Here is a 25,115-nt window from a genome sequence, read left to right on the forward strand (position 1 = left end):
ATGGGACTAGTGATTAGGCCTGGACTAGGACTGAAGAAGACATGGCAGCTGAACCAAAATCCTACAGACTTTTCCTCCAGACACCGGGTAAATGTAAAGAAAAAGTTGTAACTGGAGGAACATATGAGGCCAATAAATCTAGAGGTCTCTCCTCCAGACACCTGGTCAATGTTCAGATAAAGCTGTCGAGGAACTAATGAGCCAAATTATTTACAGGACTCTCCTCCAGACACCTGGTCAATGTTCAGATAAAGCTGTCGAGGAACTAATGAGCCAAATTATTTACAGGACTCTCCTCCAGACACCTGGTCAATGTTCAGATAAAGCTGTAGAGGAACTGATGAGCCAAATGATTTACAGGACTCTCCTCCAAACACCTGGTCAATGTTCAGATAAAGCTGTAAAGGAACTGATGAGCCAAATTATTTACAGGACTCTCCTCCAGACACTTGGTAAATGTTCATATAAAGCTGTAACTGGAGGAACATATGAGGCAAATAATTCTCTAAATGATTATCTGTTAGCTGGCTGGGGCACTATGATGGGAAGTACTATTATAAAACAGGTTATTGTGCTGGTGGTGCTGCTACAGTGATCTGGTCCATTCACATCCAACATTAAATCAATGTTGTGCTGAGTTATAAGGTCAACTTAAAAGCCAGTTGTAAAAATGTCAGGCTCTGTGTTTAATAGAGGAGCCTATTTCCCCACTGTATAGCCTCACCACCCCCTGTGTATGTGTGTGTCTCACCGCCCAGGGCTTGTCACAGAGGCTGTAGATGGACTCCAGTGAGTTGATGCTGGGGACTCCTGCGTACTGCAGGCCGATGATCATGTTCCTGAAGTCCTCATTGTGGGCCATGCTATAGGCATGCTGCCTCATCAAGACAAAGTCAGGTTTAATGGACCTGAGAGGATTAGAGGACAAAGTCAGGCTTGAAGGACCTGAGAGGGTTAGAGGACAAAGTCAGGCTTGAAGGACCTGAGAGGGTTAGAGGACAAAGTCAGGCTTGAAGGACCTGAGAGGGTTAGAGGGCAAAATCAGGCTTGAAGGACCTGAGAGAGTTAGAGGACGAAGTCAGGCTTGAACAACCTGGGAGGGTTAGAGGACAAAGTAAGGCTTGAATGACATGGGAGGGTAGAACAGATGTGATTTGATCACATTCAGAAACAGGGTCTGAAGTGATCAATCTGAGACATTAAAACTCTGCTGAGGTAATGTCCTGGAAAGCATACAGCCTGGGTGCCCTTAGAAAAATGAATGTGTTACTGCAAACTTCCTTCAATTAAATAGTGTGCCACAAAATGTTGCTAGAAGTTTCTAAACATTTGCTACTAGTGGTGAATCGTCGGCAAACATTTGGCAACAAAAATATTTATTGCCACTAATGGCAAACAGTTCACAAAGGTTTTTTTCTGACAGATAATTCTCTCAAGATTATATTTGAATCTGTGGCAAACCTGAGGCAGAAACATCTCGAGAGCCTTTTGAATGTATTTAGACCCCTTGACTTTTTCCACATTTTGTTACGTTACAGCCTTATTCTAAAATAGATTAGATGAAACTATTTCCTCAGCAATCTACACATAATACTCCATAATGACAAAGCAAAAACATTTTTTTTTTTAAATTTGTGCAAGTTAATTAAAAAGAAAAAACATAAATACCTTATTTACATAAGTATTCACACCCTTTGCTATGAGACTCGAAATTGAGCTCAGGTGCATCCTGTTTCCATTGATCATCCTTGAGAGGTTTCAACAACTTGATTGGAGTCCACCTGTGGTAAATTAAATGGATTGAACATGATTTGGAAATGCACACATCTGTCTATTTAAGGTCCCACAGTTGACAGTGCATGTCAGATGAAAAACAAAGCCATGAGGTTAAAAGGATTTGTCTGTAGCGCTCCGAGACAGGATGGCATCGAGAGACAGATGTGGGGAAGGGCACCAAAACATTTCTGCATCATTCAAGGTCCCCAAGATTAAAATGGCCTCCATCATTCTTCAATGGAAGAAGTTTGGAACTACCAAGACTCTTCCTAGAGCTGGTCGCCCAGCCAAACTGAACAATCAGGGGAGAAGGGCCTTGGTCAGGGAGGTGACCAAGAACACAATGGTCAGTCTGACAGAGCTCTAGTTCCTCTGTGGAGATGGGAGAACCTTCCAAAAGGACAACCACCTCTGCAGCCTTCACCAATTAGGTCTTTATGGCAGAGTGGCCAGACGGAAGCCACTCCTCAGTAAAAGGCACATGACAACCGGCTTGAAGTTTGCCAAACGGCACCTAAATACTCTCAGACCATGTGAAACAAGATTCTCTGGTGTGCTGAAACCAAGAATGAACTCTATGGCGTGAACGCCAAGCGTCTCGTCTGGAAGACAACCTGACACCATCACTACAGTGAAGCATGGTGGTGGCAGCATCATGCTGTGGGGATGTTTTTCAGGGACTGGGAGACTAGTCAGGATCGAAGGAAAGATGAACGGAGCAAAGTACAGAGAGATCCTTTATGAAAACCTGCTCCAGAGTGCTCAGGACCTCAGATTGGGGCTAGGGTTTACCTTCCAACAGGAGTGGCTTTGGGACAGGTCTCTGAATGTCCTTGAGTGGTCAGAGACTGGACTTGAATCCGATGCAAGATCTCTGGAGATACTTGAAAATAGCTGTGCAGCCACAGTCCCCATCCAAGCTGACAGAGCTTGAGAGGATCTGCAGTGAAGAATGGGAGAAACTCCCTAAATACAGATGTGCCAAGCTTTTAGCGTCATCTCCAAGAAGACTTGACTGTAATTGTGGCAAAAGTGCTTCTACAACGTACTGAGTAAAGGGTCTGAATACATATGTAAATGTATAACAAATCCAACTAAAATATCACATTTGCTAACATTTCTAAAAAAAAAAACGTTTTTGCTTAGTCATTATGGGGTATTGTGTGTAGATTAAGGAAGGGAACAAATGTTTTAATACATTTTAGAATAAGGCTGTATCCTAACAAAATGTGGAAAAAGTCAAGTGGTCTGAACAATTTAGATGGCACTGTATGGCCGCTAGTGGCAAACAGTTTACCAATATCCATTTCTGGTGAACACATGAGCTCCAAGACCAGTAACCATTGATGACCAATCAAGAGGATTAGAAAAAGCTTGGTTTCCATTTTCCAACAGATATCTATAACTACATTACCTTCCAAAGTTGTCCGGTGAGTGTCTAACTTATTAATTACACTTTATAATAAACTTTAACATTTTATTAGCTTAACTCTCTTGGGGATAGTGAGACGCTAGCGTCTCAAGTGGCCAATAGCCTCGGGAAATGCATAGCGCCAAATTCAAATAAAACGTGATAAAACTCAAACTTTCATTAAATCACACATGCAGGATACTCAATTAAAGCTACACTCGTTGTGAATCCAGCCAACATGTCAGATTTGAAAAATGCTTTTCGGCGAAAGCATGAGAAGCTATTATCTGATAGCATGCACCCACCTGAACCAGTTGTAAACAAAATAACTAGCGTAGCAGGTGCTACACAAAACGCTGAAATAAAATAAAAAACATGCATTACCTTTGACGAGCTTCTTTGTTGGCACTCCAATATGTCCCATAAACATCACAATTGGTCCTTTTTTCCCCGATTTAATTCCATCCATGTATACCCAAAATGTCCATTTATAAAGCAGGTTTGATCCAGAAAAAAACAGCTTGCCAAAACACAACGTCACTACAAAACATTTCAAAAGTTGCCTATAAACTTTGCCAAAATATTTCAAACTACTTTTGTAATACAACTTTAGGTATTTTTAAACGTTAATAATCGATCAAATTGTAGACGGGCAATCTGTATTCAATAGAGCAAGTAAACAAAACATGCCCCTTTTTGCCTCTTGCGTAACTTTCAACAGTGTAACGTTGTTCCAGGATGGGCCTCTTCTTCGTTGCACCAATGATTAACTCCAACCCAATTCCAAAGACTGGTGACATCCTGTGGAAGTCGTAGGAACTGTAAAATGGTCCCTATCAAATATCCCTTGGCAAATACAACTGAGGGAACGGTCAGAGGCAAAAAAAAAAGAAAAGAATCTGAACAGTTTTTCCTCAGGTTTTCGCCTGCTACATAAGTTCTGTTATAGTCACAGACATGATTGAACCAGTTTTAGAAACTTCAGTGTTTTCTATCCACACCTACTAATCATATGCATATAATATATTCCTGGCATGAGTAGCAGGAAGTTGAAATTGTGCACGCTATTTATCCAAAAGTGGAAATGCTGCCCCTTAAATGAGGCCTAATTGAATGATAAGGAGTGTGAAGAGGATGATTTCATTCAGAACAATAGTGTAATGATCAGTTTGCTATGGCTATTTATCAGCGCTGGCACTCATGTTTATAGCAAATTATTTGACCATGCGGGTTGCGTGTAGATGTCTTTTTTATGTTTTACTTTGTAAAAAGAATCTGTTACAGGGCTGTTTTATCTACTATAACTCTATTACTAGTCAGACTTATCTTTTGGGAAACGAAAACATGCTGTGTTGCAGTAGACCTTTACAATAATGCTAAACATGTCCTTGACTCTATTCAACTTGATGAGCGAGGGGAAGTCAGCCTGCACAGCCAGCCCATTGAGACTACCAAAACTAATTTCACACATAATAAGAGTTAGCCTATAGACAAGATTAAATTGACAATAGTCTGAGTTAAAAAATTATCAGTTTTCAAATTGCACATGAAGAGATAGGCGCCATTTGGAATTGACAGAGCATCACTTTATCAAATCCTCCTTCAGAGTCACATGCAGGTAAAACATTTGATATAATATCAGAAAGAGCATATTCTCCAGTTTCTGTGACACGTTCCTTTATCAAATTGCTCTCAAAATTTGAGAGGTGCAGCTCTATTTCCAAATATCACTTTTTCCAAGAATATCCGCACTGTCCATGATTTCAGCACATGACCACTTGCGTGGCAGCAGTGCTCTAGCTAGTAAGCCAAGCTTACTGTCACGCCCTGGTCTTAGTATTTTGTGTTTTCTTTATTTATTTGGTCAGGCCAGGGTGTGACATGGGTTTATTTTGTGGTGTGTTTGTGTATTGGGGTTTTTCGTAGGTTTTGGGATTGTGGCTTAGTGGGGTGTTCTAGCAAAGTCTATGGTTGCCTGAGGCGGTTCTCAATCAGAGGCAGGTGATTCTCGTTGTCTCTGATTGGGAACCATATTTAGGCAGCCATATTCTTTGAGTATTTGGTGGGTGATTGTCCTTATTGTTCCTGTCTTTGTGTTAGTTGTCACCAGATAGGCTGTATAGGTTTTCACGTTCCGTTTGTTGTTTTTGTATTGTTAGTTTTTTTCTTCGTTATTAAACATGTATCTAACTTACCACGCTGCATTTTGGTCCGACTCTCCTTCGACGGAAGAAAACCGTAACAGAATCACCCACCACAACAGGACCAAGCAGCGTGGTGACAGGCAGCGGCAGCAGGAGCTACGAAGTTTAGAGTATACGACTTGGGAGGAAATAGACAGGTGGGCGGTCGACCCAGAGAGAGTGCCGGAGCCCGCCTGGGATTCGCTGAAGCAGTGCGAAGAGGGCTATAGGAGAATGGAGTCGAAGAGACAAGCACGGCGGCGCAGAAGGAAACCCGAGATTCAGCCCCAAAAATCTATTGGGGGGGGGGGCTCAGGGAGAGTGCGGCAGAGTCAGGGTTCAAACCTGAGCCAACTCCCCCTGTTTATCGTGAGGAGCAGCGATCACAGGACTACTGGAAGTGGGAGGAGATATTGGATGGAAAAGGACCCTGGACACAGCCTGGAGAATATCGCCGCCCCAAAGAAGAACTGGAGGCGGTGAAAGCGGAAAGGCGCTGGTATGAAGAGGCAGCACGGCGACGCGGATGGAAGCCCAAGAGTCAGCCCCAAAAATTTATTGGGGGGGGGGGCTCAGGAGAGTGTGGCAGAGTCAGGGTTCAGACCTGAGCCAACTCCCCCTGTTTATCGTGAGGAGCCAAGGAGGAGACCAGAACGAGAGCCGGTGTTGGAGGTGAGTGAAGCAGAGACTGTGAAGGAGTTAATGGGGAAAGTGGATGAGAGAGTTATGAGGGAGTTGCTAGGTTGGTGCTTTAGGTACGATATTCGCCCGACGGAGCGTATCGGGGATTTGATGGCACCTGGGTCAGCGCTCCATACTCGTCCTGAGGTGCGTGTTAGTCGGCTGGTGAAGATTGTGCCAGCCTCATGCAATAGGCCTCCTGTGTACCTACCTAGCCTTACATGTCCTGTGCCAGCCCTGCTCTCAGGCTCTCCAGTACACCTTCACGGTCCGGTCCATCCTGTGCCACCTTCACACACCAGTCCTCCGGTGGCAGCTCCCCGCACCAGGCTTCCTGTGCGTGTCCTCGGCCCAGTACCACCAGTGCCAGCACCACGCACCAGGCCTTCAGTGCGCCTCGCCTGTTCAGCGCTGCCAGAGCCTTTCTCCTCTCCAGCGCTGTCGGAGTCTCCCGCTTGTTTAGCGCTGCCGGAGTCTCCCGCCTGTCTAGCGCTATCAGAGCCTTCCTCCTCTCCAGCGCTGCCGGAGTCTCCCGCCTGTTTCGCGCTGCCAGAGCCTTCCTCCTCTCCAGCGCTGCCGGAGTCTCCTGCCTGTTCAGCGCAGCCAGAGCTGCCAGTCTGCATGGATCAGCCGGAAACGCCAGTCTGCATGGAGCAGCCAGAGCTGCCAGTCAGCATGGAGCAGCCAGAGCTGCCAGTCTGCATGGAGCAGCCAGAGCTGCCAGTCTGCATGGAGCAGCCAGAGCTGCCAGTCTGCATGGAACCGCCAGAGCTGCCAGTCTGCATGGAACCGCCAGTCAGCCAGGATCCACCAGTCAGCCAGGATCTTCCAGATCCGCCAGCCAGCCAGGATCCGCCAGTCAGCCAGGATCTTCCAGATCCGCCAGTCAGCCAGGATCCACCAGCTAGCCAGGATCTGCCAGAACCACCAGCTAGCCAGGATCCGCCAGTCAGCCAGGATCTGCCAGAACCACCAGCTAGCCAGGATCTGCCAGAGCCTACTACCTGCCTGAGTTTCCTCTCAGTACTGGGCTTCCTCTCAGTACTGGGCTTCCTCTCGGTACTAGGCATCCTCTCAGTGCTGAGCTTCCCCTCAGTGCCGAGCTTCCCCTCAGTGCCGAGCTTCCCCTCAGTGCCGAGCTTCCCCTCAGTGCCGAGCTTCCCCTCAGTCCCGAGCTTCCCCTCAGTCCCGAGCTTCCCCTCAGTCCCGAGCTTCTACCTCAGTCCCGAGCTTCTACCTCAGTCCCGAGCTTCCCCTCAGTCCCGAGCTTCCCCTCAGTCCCGAGCTTCTACCTCAGTCCAGTGGGGTCCTTGGTGAGGGTTATTAGGCCAAGGTCGGCGGCGAGGGTCGCCAATGAAAGGACGCGTTACAGGGGGACTAAGACTTGGTTGGAGTGGGGTCCACGTCCCGAGCCGGAGCTGCCACCGTGGACAGACGCCCACCCGGACCCTCCCCTATGGGTTTAGGTGTGCGGCCGGGAGTACGCACCTTGGCGGGGGGGTTCTGTCACACCCTGGTCTTAGTATTTTGTGTTTTCTTTATTTATTTGGTCAGGCCAGGGTGTGACATGGGTTTATTTTGTGGTGTGTTTGTGTATTGGGGTTTTTCGTAGGTTTTGGGATTGTGGCTTAGTGGTGTGTTCTAGCAAAGTCTATGGTTGCCTGAGGCGGTTCTCAATCAGAGGCAGGTGATTCTCGTTGTCTCTGATTGGGAACCATATTTAGGCAGCCATATTCTTTGAGTATTTGGTGGGTGATTGTCCTTATTGTTCCTGTCTTTGTGTTAGTTGTCACCAGATAGGCTGTATAGGGTTTCACGTTCAGTTTGTTGTTTTTGTATTGTTCGTTATTTCTTCGTTATTAAACATGTATCTAACTTACCACGCTGCATTTTGGTCCGACTCTCCTTCGACGGAAGAAATCCGTAACACTTACTAACATAATAAGCCTAAAATATGTGATTGTTTTTTAAATTCATGTTCTTATTTCTACAATGTTTCTTTAGTCCTGCCAAAATTAAATTAGAATGTATTTCTTTGTGATAGATTTAACTCTTGCACTAGTGGTTTTTATTTTTTACCTTGACTTGAGTAACAAACTAATGAAAATGCTATCATGTTCTCTTAAAATGTTTTTTAGTATTCTAATGTTACTTAAGATCTTCATAAACACAACTAAATGATTATTCGTCCATATATCAAATATGTATTAGACCATTAGAATGTTATTGTGTCATTGGCAGGAAGTGGTGTAGAAAGTTAGTTATTGGTCAACATCTTTCACTAGGACTGTAGAATTCTAAACCATATACTTGAGTCTAAAGAAATAACTATTATATTTTGTTCATGGATATATTTCCACTAATATTTATCTCATATAATTCGTCCAGTACAATTGTTTATGTACTATTTATGAAGCGGGTTGATATGCATATGATGCATATGCTAAAGGAGATACCCAGGAAACATTCACAACGTTGCAGACGTATAAACTGAAAGGCCAGGGTTCTAAATGGAACTCAAAAGGGTTCTCCCATAGGAACAGATGACAAAACCATGGAACCAGAGGTTTCTTCATGAGGGTTCTACGTAAAAGCCAATTGGGTTCCTCTACAGGGACAAAACAAAGACCCACCTAAGGTTCCTTGTGAGAGGGTACAAAAAATAAAAGGCGCTTAAATGTTTTGGTAAACCTACTGGAGAGCTCTTCTTTGTCTACACACATTCAGCATCATTCACACCCTCTTAAGCCTTAGCCCGGCCCATCTCTTTAACCTCTTGAATCTAGGGGGCACTATTTTCATTTTTGGAAAAATAACGTCCCCAAAGTAAACGGCTATTTTGTCAGGACATGCTAGAATATGCATATAATTGACAGCTTAGGATAGAAAACACTAAAGTTTACAAAACTGTAAAAATATTGTCTGAGTATAACAGAACTGATATTGCAGGCGAAAGCCTGAGAAAAATCCAATCGGGAAGGGACTCTTATTTAGAAAGCTCTGCGTTCCTATGCGTCCCTATTGAGCAGTGAATGAGATATCAACCAGATTCCTTTTTCTATGGCTTCCCTAATGTGTCTAGTGTCACAATACATAGTTTCAGGCTTTTATCTTGAAAAATTAGCCAAACGTGAAGAACAAACGGAGCTATTTCGCCTACAAAAATAATATTTTTTGGAAAAAACATTGCTATCTAACTGGGAGTCTCGTGAGTGAAAACATCCGAAGCTCATCAAAGGTAAACAATTTAATTTGATTGCTTTTCGTGACCAGGTTGCCTGCTGCTAGCTAGTCATAATGCTATGCTAGGCTATTGATAAACTTACACAAATGCTTGTCTTGCTTTGGCTGTAAAGCATATTTTCAAAATCTGAGATGACAGGGTGATTAACAAAAGGCTAAGCTGTGTTTCAATATACACTGCTCAAAAAAATAAAGGGAACACTAAAATAACACATCCTAGATCTGAATTAATTAAATATTCTTATTAATTAATTTTGTCTTTACATAGTTGAATGTACTGACAACAAAATCACACAAAAATTAGCAATGGAAATCAAATGTATCAACCCATGGAGGTCTGGATTTGGAGTCACACTCAACATTCAAGTGGAAAACCACACTACAGGCTGATCCAACTTTTATGTAATGTCCTTAAAACAAGTCAAAATGAGGCTCAGTAGTGTGTGTGGCCTCCACGTGCCTGTATGACCTCCCTACAATGCCTGGGCATGTTCCTGATGAGGTGGCGGATGGTCTCCTGAGGGATCTCCTCCCAGACCTGGACTAAAGCATCCACCAACTCCTGGACAGTCTGTGGTGCAAAGTGGCGTTGGTGGATGGAGCGAGACATGATGTCCCAGATGTGCTCAATTGGATTCAGGTCTGGGGAACGGGCAGGCCAGTCCATAGCATCAATGACTTCCTCTTGCAGGAACTGCTGACACACTCCAGCCACATGAGGTCTAGCATTGTCTTGCATTAGGAGGAACCCAGGGCCAACCGCACAAGCATATGGTCTCACAAGGGGTCTGAGGATCTCATCTCAGTACCTAATAGCAGTCAGGCTACCTCTGGCGAGCACATGGAGGGCTGTGCGGCCCCCCAAGAAATGCCACCCCACACCATGACTGACCCACCGCCAAACCGGTCATGCTGGAGGATGTTGCAGGCAGCAGAACGTTCTCCACGGCGTCTCCAGACTCTGTCACGTCTGTCACGTACTCAGTGTGAACCTGCTTTCATCTGTGAAGAGCACAGTGTGCCAGTGGCGAATTTGCCAATCTTGGTGTTCTCTGGCAAATGCCAAACGTCCTACACATGTTGGACTGTAAGCACAACCCCCATCTGTGGACATCGGGCCCTCATGGAGTCTGTTTCTGACTGTTTGAGCAGACACATGCACATTTGTGGCCTGCTGGAGGTCATTTTGCAGGGCTCTGCCAGTGCTTCTCCTGCTCCTCCTTGCACAAAGGCGGAGGTAGCGGTCCTGCTGCTGGGTTGTTGCCCTCCTACACGTCTCCTGATGTACTGGCCTGTCTCCTGGTAGCGCCTCCATGCTCTGGACACTACGCTGACAGACACAGCAAACCTTCTTGCCACAGCTTGCATTGATGTCCCATCCTGGATGAGCTGCACTACCTGAGACACTTGTGTGTTGTAGACTCCGTCTCATGCTACCAGTAGAGTGAAAGCACCGCCAGCATTCAAAAGTGACCAAAACATCAGCCAGGAAGCATAGGAACTGAGAAGTGGTCTGTGGTTACCACCTGCAGAACCACTCCTTTATTGGGGGTGTCTTGCTAATTGCCTATAATTTCCACCTATTGTCTATTCCATTTGCACAACAGCATGTGAAATTTATTGTCAATCAGTGTTGCTTCCTAAGTGGACAGTTTGATTTCACAGAAGTGTGATTGACTTGGAGTTACATTGTGTTGTTTAAGTGTTCCATACATTTTTTTGAGCAGTGTATTTCACTTGTGATTTCATGAATAGGAATATTTTCTAGTAATATTTATGTCCGTTGTGTTATGCTAATTAGTGTCAGTTGATGATTACACTTGTAATATCAAGAGGTTTTAAGGATTCACATGTGAGGCCATATACTAAACAATCAAAGATTTCAAGACTAAAGGCTGGTTTATACTAAGGGTGTATTTGTAAATTCAATCTGGGCGTTTGTATACTCAGAGCGCTGTCAGATTGGCAGTTCGTAAATTCAGAGTGTTTCACTCTCGGAGCATTCAGAGCACACACTGGACACTCTGGCTGAGGAGTAGGGTTGATCCGAGCATTCTAACCTAATAACAGAAGTCAAGCTCCTAAGCTAATTGGCTAACGTTGGCTAGCTTGCTAGCTACTGCCAGACATATGAGAGAACAGCTCACTCTGACCATTTTACTCATCCTAGCAGAGCTGGTAAGGCTGTTTTTATGTTATCCAGAGCGTTGGTGACTAACTGTGCCGACGTTTACTGACACCAGGCAATATTCAACAGGTGTTGAGCATTTGTAAATGTGTCAGTTATTCTGCGCTCTGGCACACTCAGATGAGAGTATTCTGAAATCGAAGATGATAGCCACAGCAAATTTACAGGCTGTGTCTATTGACAGTTGTTGCAGTGACATCATGGACAGTCTTTTAAAATGGTTACATGCATAGTGGATTTTTTTGTTTAGATATGTAGCTAGCTAGCTAAACAATGAACCATAAACCCAACTCATAACGTTACTACCCTGCATGAATCTGCAGGTAGCTAACCAACCAGGTTCAATGTTAGCTAGCTAACATTAGGCTATAACTAGCAATGCAAATGGCTCCGAGATACAGAAAATATTACTACATAGATCATACACGTAACGTTAGCTAGTGAGCCAGCCAGCTAAAGTTAGCTAGCTACCTGACAGTAGGCTTTAACTTGAAATGAAAACGACTGACAAAATTAGAAACGTGTAATATCTGAAAATGTAGCTATCTAGACTATCTTACCCTTATACATGGATGGATGCTTCTCCTTCTCTGTCACGGATGCCATGGTTGCCCTTAGTTTGAAGATGTAATCCAGAGACAGGTGTTTTATACAGCCTTCTGTGTGTTCTTTTCTACTCCCTCTGCATATTTGCAATCAAAGACCAGCATTTTCTCCATCTCCAGCTATCATACTAGAATTCCACCGGGACTTCCTCTGATTTCAAAACTTGGTCCTCCAGAAAGTGGAGAGCAACACTTTGACATCTTTAAAAAAAGCTGCATTAGAAAGGATTACTTACAAATACTGACCAGCTCATGTTACAGACGGAATTCTACATGGCAGACCTGAACTAATCTCTAGGCATGTCCAGCCCATCCATTATCTGATCCAATCATGGCTGGTGGGAATGTTCCTGTCTTTTTCCATTGCTAAAACAACTAGGCTCATAATTTAACAATTGGATTTGTATTAACAGATGCCATACAGGGTTGTTATTAAGGCAGATGAAAGTTCACATGTTCCAGAAGGCATTTCTGCCTAAAAACACATTTCTCTAAAAATAAAAGTTTACGTTCAAATTACTCTCCTCTGAAGTAGTGATGCACGACATATGACTAGTTTCCTGAAATGAGTCACATATTCCCTTTCAGTCAGTCACTCTGTATAACATATTATGGGGGGTATACAATCAAGCCCCAAGCCGGGTCAGAATACATCAAACTAGGAGGCACACGACAGCCCAAACACAGATTCCACCAGCTCCAAAAAGGGGTTACAGAATCCATCTTCTTCTATAATACTTACCCAGGAAGCCTGAACTGTCAGAGTCCCATATAGGGAACCAGAACCTGCTGCAACTTGGCTATTCACACCGACACGCTGCCACTGCAGCTCAAGTACATAGAACCCAAGATTCCAAGAACAATACTTACCTTGTCAGCCTGAAATGTCAGAACTCAAGGAAGGAACCTCAAGTCCAAAACAACAGAAAACCTGTGATGACTTGGTTAAACGCACACTACCTAGCATCGACCGGAGTCGATGAACGAAGGCAGCCTGAGGCTGAAACCCACAGGAAATCTGCAGTAACCTGGAAACCCACAGGAAACCTGTGGTAACCTGGAAACCTACAGCTCAAACCCACAGCAGACTGTGGTAACCCGGATAAATGTGCAACCCACCCGCTCCCTAACATCAACTCCCAGACTCAGCCATAATACCCTTATTAGCCACACTGAGAGCAGTATGGGGGACCCACAACTCACTGCAGCACAGATATCACCAATTATCATGCCCCTGTACAATAGCCAAGAAGCCGCCACACCCTTAGTGGAGTGAGAATGCACACTGCTAGGCAACCCTTGCTGTCAAATGTCAGGGAGACAGCCTCCACAATCCAATGAGAGAGAGAGACACTGCTTGAAGCGCTCTACACCGAGCTGGATTAGCAAAACGGACAAAAAGATGGTCACAAACATGGATATCCTTGGTCCTATCCATAGACATGCATAAAGCGTGTACCAAATCAAATTGGTCACATACACATTGTAACGGTTTTGACTTGAGGTTATTATTTATAGGGATGCCAGGTAGGTTGTGCCTACCAGAGAAAACATTGGTTTTTCCTTTTGGTTTGGGAGGGAATGAGTCCCATCTGGTCCGTCAAGTCTACACCAATACAAAGGACTTATGTAAAAGTCAGGATGGGAAATAAACTTTTCATAAACCCTTAAAACATTGGAAAGAACTTCAAAAACAACTGTATTCTTTTGCGTGAGTTGTATTACCAACAAATTATTACACACACATATAATAATAACACAATGAGTTCTGGTTCATCCAGAAATGTCCTGTACCTCAGGCCTAAAAAGGAGTCCAGCCCGGTAAAGGAGTTCGGGGAACTCCCGTGACCTTAGTCACGCAATGTTTGTCCGTTCATTCAAGTGTAGCGTAAACCCAGTATTAATCATACAATCAATATAACAATTATTTTACCACAGAACTTTAAAGCATATCAACTCTTATTAAGTCCTCAACTACAACTACATAAATCATCACATCAAAACAAATGAAATACCATATACAAAAAAGGTTGCAGTCAGTTTGGTCAGTCCAATCCGCCAACAGATCTCCGGATCCGATCCTGGGTAAACTTTATTAGGCTACAAAACACACATTTAACGGCAACAAAACAAACGGAATAGAGAAGCTTCTGAACTGAGGGTTGAACACATCCTCATTCACGTCTCCATCACAACCCCACTTTTGCGCAGCTGATGCTGGCTATTTAATTAGGATTTAAAGGGAAAGCGCCCTATTGGAAGGAGAAGCACTGAGACGGTTCAGAAAAATTCAGGGCCGTCACAACATGGTTAGCAGATGTTAATGCGAGTGTTGCAAAATGCTTGTGCTTCTAGTTCTGACCATGCAGTAATATCTAACAAGTAATATAACCTAACAATTTCACAACTACCTTATACACACTAGTGCAAAGGAATGGCAAGATGCAGTAGATGGTATAGAGTACAGTATATACATATGAGATGAGTAATGTAGGGTATGTAAACATTATATAATGTGGTATATTTTAAAATGGCTAGTGATACATTTTTCCATTATTTAAGTGGCTAGAGATGAGACAGTATGTTGAAAGAAACCCCTCAATGTTAGTGATGGTTGTTTAACAGTCTGATGGCCTTGAGATAGAAGCTGTTTTTCAGTCTCTCGGTCCCCTCTTTGATGCACCTGTACTGACCTCGCCTTCTGGATGATAGCGGGGTGAACAGGCAGTGACTCGGGTGGTTGTTGTCCTTGATGTTATTTTTTCCCTTCCTGTGACATCGGTTGGTGTAGATGACCTGGAGGGGAGGTAGTTTGCCCCCGGTGATGCGTTGTGCAGACCTCACTACCCTCTGGAGAGCCTTGCGGTTGTGGGCGGAGCAGTTGCCGTACCAGGCGGTGATACAGCCCGACAGGATGTTCTCATTTGTGCATCTTTTTGGTGACGAGACAAATTTCTTCAGCCTCCTGAGGTTGAAGAGGCGCTGCTGCACCTTCTTAACCATGCTGTCTGTGTGGGTGGACCATTTCAGTTTGTCCGTGATGTGTACGCCGATGAACTTAAAACTTCCCACCTTCTCCACTACCGTCCCATCGATGTGGATAGGGGGCTGCTCCTCCCTCTGATGTTTCCTGAAGTCCACGATCATCTCTTTTGTTTTGTTGACATTGAGTGTGAGTTTATTTTCCTGACACCACACTCTGAGGGCCCTCACCTCCTCGCTGTAGGCTGTCTCGTCGCTGTTGGTGATCAAGCCTACCACTGTAGTGTCGTCTGCAAACTTGATGATTGAGTTGGAGGTGTGCATGGCCACGCAGTCATGGGTGAACGGGGAATACAGGAGAGGGCTGAGAATGCACCCTTGTGGGGTGGAGATGTTGTTTCCTACCCTCAACACCTGGGGGCGGCCCGTCAGGAAGTCCAGGACCCAGCTGCACAGGATGGGGTCGAGACCCAGGGTCTCGAGCTTAATGACGAGTTTGGAAGGGTACTATACTGTTAAATGCTGAGCTGTAGTCGATGAACAGCATTCTTAGTCAGGTATTCCTCTTGTCCAGATGGTTTAGGGCAGTGTGCAATGTGATTGCGTTGTCTGTCTGGACCTATTGGTGCGGTAGGCAAATTGGAGTGGGTCTAGGGTGTCAGGTAGGGTGGAGGTGATATGGTCATTGACTAGTCTCTCAAAGCACTTCATGATAACGGAAGTAAGTGCTACGGGGTGGTAGTCATTAGCTCAGTTAACTTTGCTTTCTTGGGAACAGAAACAATGGTGGCCCTCTTGAAGCATGTGGGAACCGCAGCCTGGGATAAGGACTGATTGACTATGTCCATAAACACACCAGCCAGCTGGTGTGCGCATGCTCTGAGAACATGGCTAGGGATGCCTTCTGGGCCTGCAGCCTTGCGAGGGTTAACACGTTTAAATGTTTTACTCACGTTGGCTGCAGTGAAGGAGAGGTTTTGGTAGTGGGCCGTGTCAGTGGCACTGTATTGTCCTCAAAGCGAGCAAAGAAGTTTTTTAATTTGTCTGGGAGCAAGACATCGTGGTCCACGTTGGGGCTGGTTTTTATTTTGTAGTCCGTGATTGACTGTAGACCCTGCCATATACCTCTTGTGTCTGAGCCATTGAATTGCAGCTCTACTTCGTCTCCATACTGATGCTTAGCTTGTTTGATTGCCTTACGGAGGGAATAGCTATACTGTTTGTATTCAATCATGTTTCTGGTCACCTTGTCTGATTAAAAGCAGTGGTTCGCGCTTTCAGTTTTGCACAAAACCTGCCATCAATCCACGGTTTCTGGTTACGGTTTCTGGTTGGGGAACGTTTTAGTAGACTCTGTGGGTACAACATTACCGATGCACTTGCTAATAAACTCGCTCACCGAATCAGCCTATTCATCAATGTTGTTGTTCAACGCTATCCGGAACATATCCCAGTCCACGTGATCGAAGCAATCTTGAAGCCGATTGGTCGGACCAGCGTTGAACAGACCTGAGCACGGGTGCTTTTAGTTTCTGTCTATAGGCTGGGAGCAACAAAATGGAGTTGTGGTCAGTTTTCGAAAGGGGGGCGGTGGAGGGCTATATGCATCGCGGAAGGTAATATAACAATGATCCAAGGTTTTGCCAGCCCGGGTCGCGCAATCGATATGCTGATAAAATTTAGGGAGCCTTGTTTTCAGATTAGCCTTGTTAAAATCCCCAGCTACCATAAATGCAGCCTCAGGATATGTGGTTTCCAGTTTACATAGAGTCAAATGAAGTTCTGTCAGGGCCGTCGAAGGGTCTTCTTGAGGGGAAATATACACGACTGTAATTATGAGCGAAGATAATTATCTTGGTGGATAATGTGGTCTGCATTTGAATGCTCGGATTTTGTCTACCTTGTTGTCAAGGGACTGGACATTGGCGAGTATTATGCTCGGGAGCGGCGCGCGATGTGCCCGTCTACTGAACCTGACCAGAAGACCGCTCCGTCTGCCCCTTCTGCGGCGCTGTTGTTTTGGATCGCCGGCTCGTGTCTGATCCATTGTCCTGGGTGGTGGACCAAACAGAGGATCTGCTTCGGGAAAGTCGTATTCCTGGTCGTAATGTTGGTTAGTTGACGTTGCTCTTATATCCAATAGTTCCTCCCGACTGTATGTAATAAAACCTAATAACAAACAAAAGAAATACTGCATAATTTCCTAGGAACGCAAAGCGAGGCGGCTATCTCTGTTGGCTCCAGACGCAGGCCATGCACCCTCCGTTGTTTACTAGAAGCAAATGGAGGAGTTGAGATAGTGAACCGCTCGAAAGCCAGGGACATTGAAGAAACAAGCATAACCTTGGGAGCAAAAGCTGCATTTTTACATATCATTTTGTAGCCACCAGGCACTAACTCGAAACTGGAAGGGTGTACTAATAGCACGTGGAGATCCCCAACACACTTGGCCAAGGCCATGAGTAGGATCTTCAGGTCCACAGACTTCAATGGTTCAAATGGAGGCTCACACAGAGTATCTCTGAAAAGAGGTGCTCCTAACCTGACACCAAACCTCAAACACACACCACTTATGCTTACACAACCCAACTCTTAGAGGGTGCACACACCGACTGTGTAGTCGTAATCACGTTCGAGGGTAAACCCCTAGCCGTCAAATTCAACCTTTCAAGGGCCAAACCCACAGATCCCCCTCGTTTAAGTTTGCCGATGACACAACAATGGTAGGCCTGATCACCGACAATGATGAGAGAGCCTATAGTGAGGTCAGAGACCTGACCGTGTGGTGCAAGGACAACAACCTCTCCCTCAATATGATCAAGACAAAGGAGATGATTGTGAACTACAGGAAAAGAAGGACCGAGCACGCCCCCATTCTCATCGACGGGACTATAGTGGAGCAGGTTGAGAGCTTCAAGTTCCTTGTCGTCCACATCACCAACAAACTAACATGGTCCAAGCACACCAAGACAGTCATGAAGAGGGCAAGACAAAACCTATTCCCCCTCAGGAGACTGAAAAGATTTGGCATAGGTCCTTAGATCCTCAAAATGTTTTACAGCTGCACCATTGAGATCATCCTGACTGGTTGCATCACTGCCAGGTATGACAACTGCTCAGCCTCCGACCACAAGGCACTACAGAGGGTAGTGCGTACGGCCCAGTACATCACTGGGGCCAAGCTTCCTGCCATCCAGGACCTCTATACCAGGAGCTGTCAGAGGAAGGCCCTAAAAATTGTCAAAAACTCCAGCCACCGTAGTCATAGACTGTTGACTCTCTACTAACACGGCCAGCAGTACCTGAGCGCCAAGTCTAGGTCCAAGAGGCTTAAAACAGCTTTTATCCCCAAGCCATCCTGAACATCTAATAAAATGGCTACCCAGACTATTTTCATTGTCCCCCCCCCCCTCTACACTGTTGCTACTCTCTTATTATCGATGCATAGTCACTTTAATAATTCTACCTACATATACATATTACCTCAATTACCTACATGTACACATTGACTCTGTACCAGTACCCCCTGTATATAGCGACGCTATTGTTATTTACTGCTGCTCTTTAAGTATTTGTTATTCTTTTACTTTTTTTAGGTATTTTCTTAAAACTGCATTGTTGTTTAAGGGCTTGTATGTAAGCATTTCACTGTAAGGTCTACACCTGCTTTATTCGGTGCATGTGACAGCACTGTTTATTTGGAAGCAACGTGCATGGATCAGCCCCCTTGTTAGCCTCTGGAGCTAAGTAACTCGCCAGCTTTCCATCCATCAGCGAACAAACCCTGCCTCCACCATAACCTCTACATTCATAAACTCGCCATAAACTGGTAGAACCAGCCTGGCTGAATGAGAGGAATCCCAGGTTGCCTTTAGCTCATCTGCAAGATCTTTAAACAGAGGTAAGCGACACTTCAACACTGTAGGGACAAGAGGCAAAATACCTTCCCCCAAACCTGGAGGAACACCTCTACGGCGGAGAAGACAACCAATCCACCCCCAGGTGATCTGCCGCCCTACAACACAGCTCCGTCAAAAGCACATTAACCACCAATGGGTCACTTTCCCCCACCGAATCCAAAGCCGGGGCTTTAGACTCTTCTGGACTGATGTCATCTGATTCACACTCTGAAAACCCTCCAGAGTCACCCAGGGATAGTAAATCAACCCCGGAATCCAGACTTTGAACTCTGAGAGAGAAACCGGAATGAGCCTCAATCGGCTGGAATGACACCCCATCCGACCACCGCTTTCTCCTGGCCTCAGACAACTCCATTCCTGACGTCACTTGACTAGAAAACCCTTTGGCAGCAGCCCCAATCTACAGTGCATTCAGAAAGTATTCAGATCACTTGACTTTTTCCACATTTTGACACGTTACAGCCATTCGAAAATTGATTAAAATAACAATAATAATTAATTAATCTACACACCATACCCCATGATCACAAAGCCAAAACTGTTTAGAAACTTTGTAAATGTATTACTAATTAAAAACTGAAATATCACAATTACATAAGTATTCAACCCCTTTACTCAGTACTTTGTTGAAGCACCTTTGTCAGCAATTACAGCCTCAAGTCTTCTTGGGTATGACACTACAAGCTTGCCACAACTGTATTTGGGGAGTTTCTCCCATTCTTCTTTACATATTGGATGGGCAGGGTCACTGCACAGCTATTTTCAGATCTCTCCAGAGAAGTCCGGGCTCTGGATGAGGCACTCAAGGACATTCAGAGACTTGTCCTGAAGCCACTCCTGCTTTGTCTTGGCTGTGTGCTTAGGTTTTTTGTCCTGTTGGAAGGTGAACCTTCACCCCAGTCTGGGGTACTGAGTGCTCTGGAGCAGGTTTTCATCAAGGGTCTCTCTGTTCTTTGCTCGTTCATCTTTCATCAATCCTGACTAGACTCCCTGACCCTGCCGCTGAAAAGCATCCCCACAGCATGATGCTGCCACCACTGTGCTTCACTGTAGGGATGTTGCCAGGTGTCCTTCAGACGTTACGCTTGGCATTCAGGCCAAAGAGTTCAATCTTGGTTTCATCAGATTCATGGTCTGACAGTCTTTAGGTGTCTTTTGGAAAACGCAAAGCGGACTGTCATGTGGATTTTACTGAGGAGTGGCTTTAGTCTGGCCACAGGTTATCTACAAGTCTCTGCTGGGTAAAGCCCCACCTTAGCTCAGCTCACTGGTCACCATAGCAGCACCCACTCATAGCATGCGCTCGGGCAGGTATATCTCACTGGTCACCCCCAAAGCCAATTCCTCCTTTGGTCGTCTTTCCTTCCAGTTCTCTGCTGCCAATGACTGGAAAGAACTGCAAAAATCTCTGACGCTGGAGACTCATATCTCCCTCACTAGCTTTAAGCACCAGCTGTCAGAGCAGCTCACAGATCACTGCACCTGTACATAGCCCATCTGTAAACAGCCCATCTATCTACCTACCTCATTCTGTATTTATTTATTTTGCTCCTTTGCACCCCAGTATCTCTACTTGCACATCCATCTTCTGCACATATACCATTCCAGTGTTTAATTGCTATATTGTAATTACTTCGCCACCACGGCCTATTTATTGCCTTAACTCCCTTATCTTACCTCATTTGCACTCACTGTATATATACTTTTTGTTTTCTTTTGTTCTACTGTATTATTAACTATGTTTTGTTTATTCCATGTGTAACTCTGTGTTGTTGTATGTGTCAAATTGCTATGCTTTAACTTGGCCAGGTTGCAGTTGCAAATGAGAACTTGTTCTCAACTAGCCTACCTGGTTAAATAAAGGTGAAATATAAATACTTTTTTTTAAAGGCCTGATTTGTGGAGTACTGCAGAGATGGTTGTCCTTCTGGAAGGTCCTCCCATCTCCACAGAGGAACTATGGAGCTCTGTCGTGTTCTTGGTTACCACCCTGACTAAGGCCCTTCTCCCCCTATTGCTCAGTTTGTCCGGGCGGCCAGCTCTAGGGAGAGTCTTGGTAGTTCCAAACTTCAACCTAGCGGTCCCGTCTGAGTGCCCCGAAGCAGAAGATAAGGGTTGGGGGAATGTAAATGGGGTACGAGCAACCCCTTCCACCACGCCGTCCTCCGACTTGGCATCGGAAGGTCTACCCATCTCTCTCAACGAGAAGATTCATTTTCTCACTAAAACCTCCCTGACTAGCACCAAAAGCTCAGCCTTTAGGGATTTCTCAGGGACGAAGAGTCCATAATAGTCAGCTATAGCACAAAGGCTTACTTTACGCAACCCCACGAACCGATCAACAGAGGAAGCTTCAATAAACTTGGAGATGGTTGAGGCAGCCATTTTGTACACAGCAGCCTACTGAACACATGTAAACTAAACAAGTCATCCAAACTCACAACCTACCATCACATACCGCTTTCACTCCACGGGGAGTTGAGTGTAGCAGGGTGTTGCGTTCCCTCCAAGAGGCGTACGTAACAGGCACCTTCAATGCTGCATATATGCTTTGGTACCCTTCCCTAGATCTGTGCCTCGACACAATCCTGTCTCTGAGAACTATGGACAATTCCTTTGGCCTCATGGCTTGGTTCAACTGTGGGACCTTATATAGACAGGTGTGTGCCTTTCCAAATCCTATCCAGTCAATTGAATTGACCACAGGTGGACTCCAATCAAGTTGTAGAAACATCTCAAGGATGATCAGTGGAAACAGGATGTACCGGAGCTCAATTCCGAGTCAGAATACTTATGTTAATAAGGTATTTCTGTTTTTCATTTTTAATAAATGTGAAAAGTTTTCACTTTTGTCATTATGGGGTAATGTGTGTAGATTGATGAGGATTTATTTTATTGAATCAATTTTAAAATAAGGCTGTAACGTAACAAAATGTGGACTAAGGCAAGGGTACTGAATAATTTCAGAATGCACTGTATCTCACAAAGTCAGACTGACACACAATGGAAGTTGAACCGAGCTGGGGAAAACAATCACATGAACTGCTCCAAGATAAAGCCTCCTGAGTGTGTTTCCAGCCCATGCAACACGACAGCACTTGTGAGTATCTTTAATTTTCATTGTGAAACCCTATGCCCTAGGGCACGGTCGGAGGTTCAAACTTACTCTTACCACTGCCATCTTACTCAAGCAAGGAAGGACTGGCTACACAAGCAGACCAGAAAGTAGTACGTTTTTAGCATATGCAAAAACAGATAAAAATAACCAAAACGCACAACATCTAGGGGGACCAATACTCTTTCACCATTAACATACACCTAAGTCAGAGCCGAATCTCGTAGTCTTCCTTCAGGCGTGCTGAAGAATTGAAGAAATTAATGTGAGACCGGTATTATAGCCAGCAAAGCTGGGTTTCCGAGGGCGGGTTTGGCATCCATTAGCCCGTTCTTCAAGTGAATATGATTGGTCGTTGACTCCCCATAGTATGCAATACCGAGGGGCCGAGTGAAAGGGAACCCTCTGGTGTAATGAAGAACACTGAATGTATGAAGAACCGTTAGCGGAAAATTATTTAAAGAACCAATATGAAAATGTTGTCCACAGCGCAAAAAGGAGTTCCCTACAGGGACAACATGACAAACCCTTTTTTTCAGTATTAACTATTAACTTTAAAAGGTCAGAGAAAGGCTTGGCAAAGATAGGGGCAGCAACCTTAAAGAAGAAAGGGTCTAAACCATCTGACACAGATGATTTTTTAGGGTCAAGTTTCAAGAGCTCCTTTAGCACCTCTGACTCAGTGACTGGCTGCAGGGAGAAACTTTGTAGCTCGGCAGGGGAAAAAGAGGGAGAAGCATCAGGGATAGTCACATTAGAAGGGGTGGGAGATGAGGAAATGTTGGACGTGCAAGGAGGCATGGCTGAGTCAAATAGGAATCCTGACTTAATGAAGTGGTGATTAAAGAGCTCAGTCATGTGCTTCATGTCAGTAACAACCACATCATCAACATTAAGGGACATGGGCAGCTGTGAGGAGGAGGGTTTATTCTCCAGGTCTTTAACCATTTTTCAGAACTTCTTGGTGTTAGACCCACAAAGAGAGAACTGCTCCTTAAAGTAACTATCTTTGGCCTTCCGGATAGCCTGAGTGCACTTATTTCTCATTTGCCTGAACAAGAGCCAGTCAGCCTGAGTATGCGTGTGCCGAGCCTTTCGCCAAATACATTTCTTGAGGTGGAGTAACTCTGCTAGATCATGGTCAAACCAGGGGCTGAAGCTGTTTTTACACCTAATTTTCTGTTGTTAAAACTTCTTAGGGCGGCAATCCCGTTACCGGGATCGATACGACAACAGCCAGTGAAAGTGCAGAGCGCCAAATTCAAACAACAGAAATCTCAAAGTTAAAATTCCTCAAACATACATGTATTTTATGACATTTTAAAGGTAATCTTGTTGTTAATCCCACCAAAGTGTCCGATTTCAAATAGGCTTTACAACGAAAGCACCACAAACGATTATCACCACCAAGTCACAGAAAAATTCAGTCATTTTTCCAGCTAAAGAAAGGAGTCACAAAAAGCACAGAGATAAAAATGATTCACTAACCTTTGATGATCTTCATCAGATGACACTCATAAGACTTCATGTTACACAATACATGTATGTTTTGTTCAATAAAGTGCATATTTATATAAAAAGATCTCAGTATGCATCGGCACGTTACGTTCACTAGTTCCGAAAACATCAGGTGATATTGCAGAGAGCCACATCATTTTACAGAAATACTCATTAGAAATGTTGATGAAAATACCATTTTTAGACATGGAGATATACAGTGGGGCAAAAAAGTATTTAGTCAGCCACCAATTGTGCATGTTCTCCCACTTAAAAAGATGAGAGGCCTGTAATTTTCATCATTGGTACACTTCAACTATGACAGACAAAATGAGAAGAAAATAAATCCATAAAATCACATTGTAGGATTTTTGATGAATTTATTTGCAAATTATGGTGGAAAATAAGTATTTGGTCACCTACAAACAAGCAAGATTTCTGGCTCTCACAGACCTGTAACTTCTTCTTTAAGAGGCTCCTCTGTCCTCCACTCATTACCTGTATTAATGGCACCTGTTTGAACTTGTTATCAGTATAAAAGACACCTGTCCACAACCTCAAACAGTCACACTCCAAACTCCACTATGGCCAAGACCAAAGAGCTGTCAAAGGACACCAGAAACTAAATGGTAGACCTGCACCAGGCTGGGAAGACTGAATCTGCAATAGGTAAGCAGCTTGGTTTGAAGAAATCAACTGTGGGAGCAATTATTAGGAAATGGAAGACATACAAGGCCACTGATAATCTCCCTCGATCTGGGGCTCCACGCAAGATCTCACCCCGTGGGGTCAAAATGATCACAAGAATGGTAAAGAAAGAAAGATCACAAGTGGAATATATATATATATACATATATATTTCATAAAACAGCATTAGCACTTACCCGTCCAGAAATACATCCTGTCCTTGCAGAAACAGCTCCTCAGCTCCTGTTTGAATCATAACACTCAAACAAAAAAATCTCTCACTTTCACTTTTCACTTTAGACTTTGACTTCACTTTTCCTGATTTATTCTCCATGATGTCTTCAATGAAATTGTTGAAAATACAACTTTCCAAAATACTGCTGCGCGTAACAAGCGTCATCTCGAATCCCACCGTACCTTCTCTGCTGTGCAATCTGGTTTCCGAGCCGGTCACGGGTGCACCTCAGCAACACTCAAGGTACTAAACGATATCATAACCGCCATCGATAAAAGACAGTACTGTGCAGCCGTCTTCATTGACCTTGCCAAGGCTTTCGACTCTGTCAATCACCATATTCTTATCGGCAGACTCAGTAGCCTCGGTTTTTCGGATGACTGCCTTGCCTGGTTCACCAATTACTTTGCAGACAGAGTTCAGTGTGTCAAATCGGAGGGCATGCTGTCCGGTCCTCTGGCAGTCTCTATGGGGGTGCCACAGGGTTCAATTCTCGGGCCGACTCTTTTCTCTGTATATATCAATGACGTTGCTCTTGCTGCGGGCGATTCCCTGATCCACCTCTACGCAGACGACACCATTCTATATACTT

The 25,115-nt window shown here is 44.6% G+C and overlaps 1 protein-coding gene across 2 annotated transcripts in view; it reads right to left on the reverse strand.

Moving 5' to 3' along the window:
* The window catches only part of LOC112247479 (synapsin-2), a 215,159-nt gene that overhangs the window by 97,980 nt on the left and 92,064 nt on the right, over positions 1-25,115 (reverse strand). For both annotated transcript variants that reach the window (XM_042329630.1, XM_042329621.1), the window contains exon 4: positions 752-908. In XM_042329630.1, coding sequence (XP_042185564.1) covers positions 752-908 — 157 coding nt within the window. The remainder of the gene's footprint in view (positions 1-751; positions 909-25,115) is intronic.

Source organism: Oncorhynchus tshawytscha, linkage group LG02 (genome assembly GCF_018296145.1).
Source record: "Oncorhynchus tshawytscha isolate Ot180627B linkage group LG02, Otsh_v2.0, whole genome shotgun sequence".
Lineage (NCBI taxonomy): Eukaryota > Metazoa > Chordata > Actinopteri > Salmoniformes > Salmonidae > Oncorhynchus > Oncorhynchus tshawytscha.